Raw genomic sequence first — 10900 nt, forward strand, 5'->3', positions numbered from 1 at the left:
TGGATGTTGGGCAAATTGACATGCAAACACTACCAAAAACATAACCTCCTTGGTGGAGGTATAAATGACGCCTTCAAATGTATTCCTTTAATTTACTTTATTACAAGTATGCACATGTTCCCTTTTAATGAACCATTAGTTTGCAAACAGATGATCAACAGCGACGTCTTTGTACCATTAAGTCTTTTTTTCTAAGTTGAGTTTGCATTCATGCACATGCAAATATTAATTAGACTGATTGGATTTGCATAAGCACAATTTAAAATACTTTCAAATTCCATGACTGTCTCACTTTGTAACCCTCACAGCAGAAGGAGCACCGCATGGAAAAATCAGAGCAATTGTTGAGCATTTTTATACATAGTAAGCCATCCAGTTGGCCAGATTGAATCTTAGGTGGGTCAGTTTATGTTTGACACCCCTGGTGTTGGTGTTTAATGAGTAAGTATAAGAACTATGATTATAACTTTTACCCTTGGAGTCCACACACAGGTTGAATATGCAATAACCTGCACACAGGAAACACTTAAATACTGCTGCAAGCCCTGAGAAATGCAGTAGACAAATAATGCACTGTGTGAAAGACATGGACTGTAGCTGAACTTAGTTCGTTGCAGTGGTGAGTGCACTCATTTGCATGAGGGTCAACCTTTGAAACACTTTGTGATAATACTTAATGTTACCGACTGCCCGTGTTTCAACAATAACTTTTACTTGCTAATATTTCACAAGTACCTCGGCTGCTTACCTGAAACAAAAACGTAACCTTTTGACAGTCAAAGTTAAAGAAAGTTAAACATTTTCACTGCGTATCGCTAGATAGAGTTTGAAATCGCACACCCAACCACAGAATCTCAGAGGTTTAAGTGTCTGCATTCTAAGAGTTTCTGCAATTTCTGACATTTTTCAGCTCAGATGATTGGTAATCTAATAAGGTTGCGGGGACAGCTATAGCGATTGTGTGAAGCCACATGTTCAAGTGTTATTTGTCATGCTGCTGATGATTAAGTGGAGATTTATTTAGCTGGGTGTGAACCTGAAATCTCTTAATATTTATAAATGCTGAAAGATGTCAAACAGTTGGTTTGTCCACTGTAAATGTAAAAAAAATGTGAGACTGGAAGAAGGGATCACTCAGTCAAAGCCGAACTGAAACCAGCAAACTATGCGAGGGCCAAACCAAAGCAGCACTTTGTGACTTTAGTCGTAAATGCCCGAATCAACTAGACGTACAAAAAAACAGCACTAAGTTTTGACTCATTTCTCTTTGCCCTGTAATTGTGTTCTGTGTTGCCTACAGTGGTATGGCATGAGTGTGTTACACAGTCCCATGACTGCAAAAAACAGGCCATTGTGCTGCCATTGGACCTAGTTTGAGTAAATAAAGTGGACACAACATTTGTCATAGGCTGTACATTTCACTGTTTTGTAATGCCTGAAACTTTAAGACACGATTCAGTTTTGTCTGATTCCCCTTTGCTTTATGTTAAATTGCAGTTTTAACATCATCTTAAGATCACCACACCTTTCCTTTTAACAGCTTGCGACTTTTTAACCCTTAAGTTTAGTTGACACTTAGTTTAATGAAATGGCATTGATTAAAACTCGTAAAATGGTAATTGAGCTGCAATATATTTTTTCCGCACATAGTTTTGACACGCAGGGAGGGGCTTTATTCTGAAAGTGGAGTGATAGAACGAGGAGGGGCCAAACGAAGAGAGGATTTAAGGCTATAAAAGACTGTTTCTGTGTGCTCCAAGTCAACGTTTTGCCTTAAACCACAGCACATCCTGCTCCTGTGTGCACCTGAGGACTAGAGCAAAGTTGAGGTAACTTCCATTCTTATTTTTTTTATCTGCTGCAGTGTCTTTTTATGTAATGGATCAGAAACGGCACACTCTAACAGGTAAAAGGTGAAGTGAAAAATTCTTTCCTGGTCTGGGTCCTGGGAGAGCTTTGCAAATGCTGCTCAAAATCTTCTTCTCTAAGACAAATAGGCCATAAAATGTGCTCTAAATTTAAGAACACAACAAATTTTAATAATAAAGATATCATTTAACTGTAACTCATCAGACTGATTAATGTTGATTGGTTATGATAAAGGTGGCAGGAGTGGACAGGAAGTCCAAATCAAGGACATTTTTAACTTCCTGTCTGAAATTTTACATTTTATGACAACTTGTGCACTATTATCCATATCTGACTTATTGACTGTAGATTAAATGAAATGTTGTTATTATTTCATAGCAACAGGAAACATTAAGAAGCAAACAGAAAGTATAGTTAGTTTCAATCTGCATTGAAAAAAGCTGTAAGGTTAACAACGGAGAGTTATTGTTACTGTGCATTCCTTCTTAAGTGCATATAAGTCACCGTGTTGACCCAAATCAATGTGCCACTATGTTTCTCCATGACTCAAGATGTTTACTGTGGTCATCAGCCAATTACTATGTCTCGTGGTAATGGGTAAGCCTTAATTATCTGCGTATAGGAAGTTGGACAATCTTCCTGTTCTACCGTGTGCTGACATCTTGAAAAGCTGTAGAGTCCTCTGGTGGTCACCTTGTGAACTCTGCTGTCAAAGCACAGTGTGACTACAGAGCATGTTCCCAGCTTGTAAAATAATAATGATAATATTTAAAAAAGCTTTCTTTTCATGTCTCTCTCATTTGATATCAGTGTTTGCAACTGCACACTAAGATTTAGCTTCTTTCTATCTCTATAAAGTCCTGTTAGGTTGTTTTTTTGGGGTTTTTTTTTTAAATTGTGGTTTAAAAGGCTAAAATCAATAAAAGCTCCATTAATTTTTTTTCTGACAGGCAGCATGGATGTAAGTACTTCATCAAATTCTCAGATCTCTACTCTGGTAAGAATGAGTGCATTGCATTCTCCTCTGTTATCCAACCTTAATGTAAATGTATAACTTTTTGCTTATGTTTGCAACTTCAAGTTGGTGTCCTCCATCGTGTCCACCTTCTCCCTCCCACGTATTTCCATCTTGGCTCCTGACCCTTCTCTTTCTCCATCCTCCTCCTCCTCTCCTCCTCCTCCGCCTCCTCCTCTGTCTCAGCATTCTGATCCTCTGTGTGGCAGCTGCCCGTCCTCTGGTTCTGCCCCACAGGCTAACAGCCTTTGGCCCAGCCTGTCACCTTCTGGAGCTGGATTCCCCACTTGGCCAGGACAGGCCACTCAACCTGCACCGTGCTGGACAGGCCAGCCAAACACACCCTGCTGGCCTGGGATGCAACCAGCTCCAGTCTCTGTCCCCACTTCAATTCCACTCCAATCTCCCACTCAAGTCATAACACCACCTCCTGCGCCAACCACAACTGTAGTTCCAGCTCCAACTGCAGTGCAGCCCTGTCAGCCTTGCTGGCCAGGCATCCAGTACCAGCCTCCTCAGCCACCAGCTCCAATTCAAGTTCAAGTCCCAAATCCAACTCCAACTCCAGTTCCAGTGCCTGCACCTGCTCCCAGCATCCATCCAAATGTACCAGGCTGGCCTGCAAATCCCGGCTGGCCCTATAACCCGGGACAATCAGGATGGCCTGGGCAGAATCCATCCATCATGCCTCCCCACTGGCTCCCACCCACATCTGGACCTCTAGTGAGTCAAATGCAAGGAACCGGGTGTGTTAGTTTGCTGCCAGGCTGTTTTACTGTGCTCCTCTCTCTTTGCTGTTTAGAGCGTGCCATACAACTTGAACCTGGCCCGAGGGGTGTATGACAAAATGATGATGACGATCTTGGGCTATGTGAAACCTAACGCTAAAATGTAAGCCTGTGTCTGTGTGCCCTCAGTGTCTTTGAAAAACGAGGTGGATTTCATGTTGCATTAGGTTCTTGAGAGCATGTTTTCTTTAGTCTGAATCAGTCTGGTCTCCCGCAGGTTCACAGTGAACTTCCTGAGAGGCAACGACATCGCCTTTCACATCAACCCCCGCTTCAACGAGGCGGGCAAGCAGGTGCTTGTCCGCAACCACAAACTGGGTGAACGCTGGGGTGCCGAAGAGAGAGACCTGAAGGGTCCCTTCCCTTTTGCGCTTGGGAGCCCTTTTGAGGTGAGTGGCAGTGACCGAAATTAGATCAGGGCAGTGGGCTGAAGCACCCATGAGAGGCTATATTGTGTTGTATTAATCGTTGGATTGCTTCAGAGCACAAAACAAACTGAAGATCACTTTTTAAATCATTAATCTCAATTTTCAGAAGTTTAAAACAATTCTTACATTATTAATACTTTTAAAAACTAATAACTAATTAGATGAAACTAAACTAAAACTACTAACGTGCAATAAAATGAGTTTTACTGCTGATCCTTGTGCGTTTAACTGACTCTAGGTCACTTTCTCATGGGAAACGTTAGGCCTCGAAAAAATGGAAAGGGTTGGAAAGTCGTTTGTGCAGGCGGGTCCTAGATAAGGGAGCTGCTATGCTGCAGGGAGGCTCCTGGAGGTCAGTGGGGGTCTCATGTTGCTCAGTAACATCAATAACACTTATGTTTAACAGGCATCGTAAAGAGGAGACTAATCTGTGGAGCTGATTCTGTCTTTGTGTCCAACGGTCCTGGGTTTGTGTTCACTCAAATCAATAACACAATGTGTTAACAGGCACTCGTTACTGCTACTTCTTCTAATAACTGATTTGGTGACATTATAATGTGTACTATACAGTACATACAGCAGAAGTGAGCTTTGATCTGTGCAGCATCACTTACATGTCAAATTGTAATACTTTGTGTTGAAAAGACCAATTTTACTTTACTTCTGTTAAACAGTAAGTCTCATTTTTTGTTCTTGTAAAATTAAAAACAGTTATCACGGGTATCACAGCCATGAGGCAGCTGCAGATAAAAGGAGCCAGGAGGTCAAAAGCTGGGAAATCTGTGGCACTCACGGGTCATTCTATAACCATGTTTTTGCAATTAGGCTAATTAATAATTGTGTGCTCAATTAATTTTCAGTGATCGCAGATTTTTTTTTTTTAACTTGAAACCAGTGATCGCATGAGAATTCACTTTTGCTGCTCCTCCTCCTGGGCCTGCACTTTCAATGAGTTTTCTCTAAAGTATTTGTTTTACAATGAGCATAAGTGGAAATAACACTGCACTTTTCAACTTGACATTAATTTAATTAATGAGAGGTGACATATTCTAACTGAACAATTCATTAGTTACACCTTGCTAGTATCTTGTTGGACCCCTTTTGGCTAGGGTTAGGGTCTTTGTGGCAACTAATACAAGAAGGTGCTGGAAACATTCCTCAGAGATGCTGGTCCATGTTGACACAACAGCATCAAACTGCTGCTGAAGATTTGTTGGCTGAACATCTATGATGCAACTATGAACACAACATCACAAACATGCTCTATTGGACTCAGATTTGGTGTAGAGGCTATTTGAGTACAGTGAACTTGCTGACAGGTTCAGGAAAGCATATTTGTGACATGATCTGAGTTTTGTGACATGATGGGTTATCCAGCTGAAACCAGCCATTAGAAGATGAGTAGAAGATAACAGTAACAAAACTCAGGTAGACTGTGGTGTTTAAATGATGCTCCGGTGGTGTAAATAAAATATCCCCATCACCATTACACTACCCTCAGCCTGAACAGTTGATGCAAGGCAGGATGGATCCATGTTTTCATGTTGTTTACACCAGATTCTGGTACGATGCTCACATCTGAATGCCACAGCAGTAATTGAGACTCATCAGCCCAACCCTTTATTGTGTAATATTGATGACCTTGTGCAAATTGTAGCCTCATTATCCTGGTCTTAGCTGACCGGAGTGTTATCCAGTGTGGTCTTCTGCTGCTGTAGCCCATCTGCATCGAGCTTCAATGTGTTGTGCAGTCAGAGAAGCTCTTCTTCGTATTTTAGTTGTAATAAGTGCTTATTGCCTTCCTATCAGCTCGAAGCAGTCTGGCCATTCTCCTCTGACGTCTGGCATCAGCAAGACATTTTCACCGAGAAAAATGGAGCTCAAGCTTGTGTGGGGAAAATCCTAATAGATCAGCAGTTTGTAAATACTCAGACTAGCTTTTCTGGCACCAACAACCATATGCATTCAAAGTCACTTAAACCGCCTTTCTTTCTCACTCTGATGCTTGGATTAACTTAAGCAGGTCGTCTTGACTATGTCTACACGCCTAAATGCTAGGGGTGCAACGATACACAAAATTCATGGTTCGGTTCGATACTTTGGTGTCACGGTTCGATATTTTTTCGATACAAAAAAAAATGTTCATGTCTTTTTAATTTGTCATTTATTAAAATTAGAAATATATATTTTAACTCAAAAGTACAGTTTTTAAATGTAATGTTGTTGAAACAAAAGTAATTAAAAAAATAAATATATCTCAGGGCTCTCAAAATTTCAAAATCCCTGGTAGCCCTTCGGGCAGGGACTCTTCAGTTTTTGGTAGCCCAAAATAAATGTAAGCAGCCCGAATAAAAAAGAGAGCAATTTTTTGATTGATGTTTTGTTTCCTGTTTTGTTTCCTTTACAATATTATACATTAAAGTATAATATTGTAAAGGAAACAAAACATTAATCAAAAAATTGTTGAAAAACAAATTAGAACATTGTATAAAAATTACAATCATCAACTCAAATACTTGGTTCTAATTGAACAGAAATTTCTATGAACTTGTAAGAACTGTGTAGGACATGAATCAGTCTGTGTCAGATCCTGAATTTGAAATTTCCGCTGAAGTCACGGGTAAGAGACAAGTGGAACCAAGATCGAGGCCATTTGCTTTTTGAACCTTGCAAAGACTGCTAAATTTTGCCAGTGGTAGTTCACTCTTTGCAACATAGTACGCTGTTCTAAACAGATTTTTCAGGTTTATTTTTAGTATATGTTATTTGCAATTGGTGTTTGTTCTGGGAAAGATATGGCAGACTGAGCAATAATGCATTTCTTGCATTTCTCATGGATTCTAATGGGGGCCTTTCTTAAAATGACTGGTCCCAGTAACAAAGGCGCTTGTCGACTCAGAAATCGAGAGAAAACCAACAACACACCCGGCAGAACATTATGTTATTTACACGGGTGCACATAAGTGGTCGCATGTGCGCATTCGCTGTCAAAATAAAAGACGCGCACCAGATAAGAAGTTGCAACGCGCGTTTGCGTCCATATAAAAAGCACTGTTTTTGTCCGCTAGAGTGGGATTTTCACGGCACATTCCGCACCACACCTCTGTGCGTTCATCATTTGTTTGAAGCCAGCTCACCTCCTGCAACCACTTTTCCGAGAATACGCGCTTCTTTTGTGGTTCGGACTCCTTCTGACATTTCTTTGGAGGTAGAGGAACACCAAAGTAATTGCTTAAAGGAGCTTCTTCGACATCTTTAAGAGTTTTAAACAAATTTCTGTCCTCCTCCAGAAAATCGTATGTATGCAAACACGCGTTGCAACTTCATATCTTGTGCGCGTTTTTTTGTTTTTTGTTTTGACAGCGAATGCGCACCTGCGGACCACTTATGTGCAGCCCCGGTTATATAGCTCGTCATATTGCAGCCACAGAAATTCTTTTGTCCATGAAACCATAAAGCTGCACTTTCTTTTTGCCTTATAGTCTGATTTGTCATTACTTTTCCGTTTTGTGGTGAGCTTTTCTTTGGCTGGCATCTTTGGAAAAGAGAGTTTATTACAGAGAAATGGCTCTTTCCAAAATAAAAGCTATACTATACACTTCTTCTGGGCTATATTCTCAGCAGCATATTGTAGCGGGTCAGGGCTGTTCGGGGTTCTGTTTGTACAGTTATGTTTTGTTTATGTTGCCATAGTGACGGGTGACGCCCTCTCGCTGCGACGGTGTGTCCTTCCGGGGTCAGAGGGCGCCCTGTGTGTTGTTGTTGTTGCTGTGCGGTTGCCGCGCTGAGCAGTTAGCTAGCGGCAGTGTTCTTCTGCAGGTGTCAATAAACGGCTGTGCTCCCTGGCTAGCTCACGGGAAGCAAGACCAAACGACACCTCCGTTTACTCGTTGTCTGAGCTCGCCACATTGGTGTCAGAAGTGGGATGATGGTGGCACCCCATGTTCTGACCCGAGTGACTTTTCCCCCGCCAGTCGTGACCGGCCGGTGCGCCAAAAGAAGGCACCTGGACATTTGCAGGACTTTGTGTGGGGTAGTTGGGGACGACTGACCCCTTAGGTGGGGGCTATGTAGCGGGTCAGGGCTGTTCGGGGTTCTGTTTGTACAGTTATGTTTTGTTTATGTTGCCATAGTGACGGGTGACGCCTTCTCGCTGCGACGGTGTGTCCTTCCGGGGTCAGAGGGCGCTCTGTGTGTTGTTGTTGCTGTGCGGTTGCCGCGCTGAGCAGTTAGCTAGCGGCAGTGTTCTTCTGCAGATGTCAATAAACGGCTGTGCTCCCTGGCTAGCTCACGGGAAGCAAGATCAAACGACACCTACGTCTCCTCCTTGTCTGAGCTCGCCACAATATTAAACATATCAGGTCCCCATAAGGAGAATCATGTGCTAACGGCTGTCTAAATGACTCGGGTAAAGTTTGTAGCATGCATGCTTGTTGTTTTTGTCTGCTTCCACTTGTCTTTGCACTAGGATGATGTAGGAGTAAATGTGCAGTCATATTCGTTGTGTTCCCACTAGTGCTGTCAGCGTTAATCTCGTTGAAATGACGTTAACGCCACAACACGGCAAATCTCCGTTAACGAGCTACCCCTGCATGGGGCTAGACGGCCAACACGTTAACGAGCGCTAACACACCAGTTCCCACCCATGTAATTGAGCATTGCGTGGCACATCCAACATACTGTTTTACTTTAGTCCATGACGCGCTTACCTTCAGGGTCATACGTCACATGAAAACCAAAATAATTCCAAACGCCAGATCTGAATGAGGGTGGGGGAGGTTCAATTTGCCATGTTGCAAGGAGAGCTTAACTTCTGTCTCGCTAGCTTGCCCGGCGCTCTTCCTTCTGACGATGCTGTCTGTGTTGAACGCTCAGTGGATCTGCGCTCGACAGTGCAGCCTAGGTGGAGTAGTCGAATGCAGATACACTGAGCGCTCAACACAGACAGCATCGTCAGAAGGAAAGTTGATAAAATAAATTACAAATTTTGTATTGTTCATACATATGCGTACCGAACCGAAAGCACTGTATCGAACGGTTCAATATCGATACGAGTATCGTTGCACCCCTAATATATATGTGTGTATATATATATATATATATATATATATATATTTTTTTTATTTAGTAATACCTGGTGAAGAACTTTCTTACCTGTACACATAAGATGTCATAGTCTCAATGTAAGGATGTCACTGGTGGTGTGTTCTCTTGCAGATGAAGATCCTGTGCACGCCTGAGACGTTCAGGGTGGCAGTGAACAACATCCCCCTGTTTGAGTTCCGTCACCGCATCAGAGAGCTCAACCAGATCGACAGAATCAACATCTTGCATGATGTCGTCCTCACATACGTCAATGTGGAGACACTTCCTTAAGAAATTCAGCTTTAGCCACACAGATGAACGCATATATACGACTGTGTGTTTATGCAGCAGAGATACATATACGTAGATTAATGGTGTGACACATACTCTTACAGTATTTACAGGCTACATCTTGGGGGTAACGTTTCAGTTAATGTTTAGCATTATGCTCTAAAATGGGATAAATAAGCATGTTAGTTGGTCCTGTGATGTGTAAGGTAATGAGCTGAGCTCATTGTTTAACAATAAGGAATACGTCCTGTGCCACAGCACTAATCACTTCATGCACAGAGGCATTTGATTTTCTGTATAGATGCTACTGCTACTATTTTTATTGTAGACAATAACATAATCTATAATATGAAAGTCCTACTAACTAATAGATAACTGAGAACTATGTATGCACAGATGTTGGAAAAAAACGGCAACACTGGTTCATGATTATTACCTCTCAATTAGTATTAACTGTAGAAATCCTTTAATAATAAATGTACAAGGGTCCTAGTGTAATCAAGTCCATGTTTTTATTGTGTTTTGTTTTAACAGATCAACACTATGAAACTGTATAACAGTAAAATAAGAGAAATTCTCTTTCAGAGAAATAAAAAATCAGCACAAACGTATAAAAGGAACTAACTGGATGATCGACTGTGTGATACATGTCGACAAGCAATCGTTTCACCAAAGTTACAGTGAGTTTTACAAGGAAAACACCATCAGCTACCTCTGTCAACGACTGACAGAGGTAGCCTGAAAAGCTCTTTCCTACAGTAAAAACTCAGTGAAACCATTTCTGTCCTCACTCCTTTAAGCCCAAACGTTAGCATTTTTACCTCAAGAGCAGCATATTGTTAAATTATAGATATTGTACCAGACCCTTAAGCTAACATCACATTTGGGTCAAGGCTTCAACTTCCACAAAACAGAACAACTACACAGACGACGAGGCGGAATTTTGAGCCTGGATATTTATACTGGGAACAAATAATGATTAGCTTCATCTTATGGACATAATTTGTTTTTAAATTCAGTAAAAACTAAAAACATCTCAGTACGTTTCTATCCACATATATTTACTTTGCTTAAAAAATATTACTCTCATCCAATTACTAACAGTTTAATAGCAGAAAAAAATAAATAAACAAAAGTTGTGTGTATAATTAACAAAAACTGTGGCATATTTTTTAAACCCATGTGGTCTTCTAGTTTTGGACTACCTCTGCTCTTCACGTGACTTCATCACCTTTGTCCCTCCAGTGTTTCCCTTTGTAACATTCACTTAGAAAAATTCAATTAGATAGTTTAAAAAATGCTCCACAGAGAAAGGAGAGCAACAGCAATGTGAAAGTAAGGCAATTTAAAAAAAAAAAATATATATATATATATATATATATATATATATATATATATATATATATATATATATATATATATTC

The 10900-nt window shown here is 41.0% G+C and overlaps 1 protein-coding gene across 4 annotated transcripts; it reads left to right on the plus strand.

Annotated features, from left to right (window-relative positions):
* Positions 1-1760: 1760 nt before the first annotated feature.
* On the plus strand, positions 1761-9978 carry LOC113007142 (galectin-3). 4 transcript variants are annotated; one of them, XM_026143584.1, is made up of 7 exons: positions 1761-1829; positions 2820-2866; positions 3071-3607; positions 3687-3775; positions 3890-4061; positions 4339-4452; positions 9318-9372. In XM_026143584.1, the coding sequence occupies exons 2-6, from the start codon at positions 2825-2827 to the stop codon at positions 4417-4419; spliced, it is 921 nt and encodes a 306-aa protein (XP_025999369.1). In that variant the 5' UTR covers positions 1761-1829; positions 2820-2824; the 3' UTR covers positions 4420-4452; positions 9318-9372. The 4 variants fall into 4 exon arrangements, with proteins under 4 accessions (XP_025999369.1, XP_025999368.1, XP_025999366.1 ...); XM_026143583.1 differs by having other exon boundaries at positions 4364-4452; XM_026143581.1 differs by lacking the exon at positions 4339-4452 and having other exon boundaries at positions 9318-9978.
* Positions 9979-10900: the final 922 nt, after the last annotated feature.

This window comes from Astatotilapia calliptera, chromosome 15, assembly GCF_900246225.1.
Source record: "Astatotilapia calliptera chromosome 15, fAstCal1.2, whole genome shotgun sequence".
Classification (NCBI taxonomy): domain Eukaryota; kingdom Metazoa; phylum Chordata; class Actinopteri; order Cichliformes; family Cichlidae; genus Astatotilapia; species Astatotilapia calliptera.

What these genes read in the sequence shown, in the direction of transcription:
- LOC113007142 (XM_026143581.1), top strand. Translation starts at nt 2,825, where the DNA reads ATGGATGTAAGTACTTCATCAAATTCTCAGATCTCTACTCTG. An exon ending in ATTCTCAGATCTCTACTCTG is followed by an intron (nt 2,867 to 3,070) that starts GTAAGAATGAGT and finishes CCTCTGTCTCAG; the next exon opens with CATTCTGATCCTCTGTGTGG. An exon ending in CGCTTGGGAGCCCTTTTGAG is followed by an intron (nt 4,062 to 9,317) that starts GTGAGTGGCAGT and finishes GTTCTCTTGCAG; the next exon opens with ATGAAGATCCTGTGCACGCC.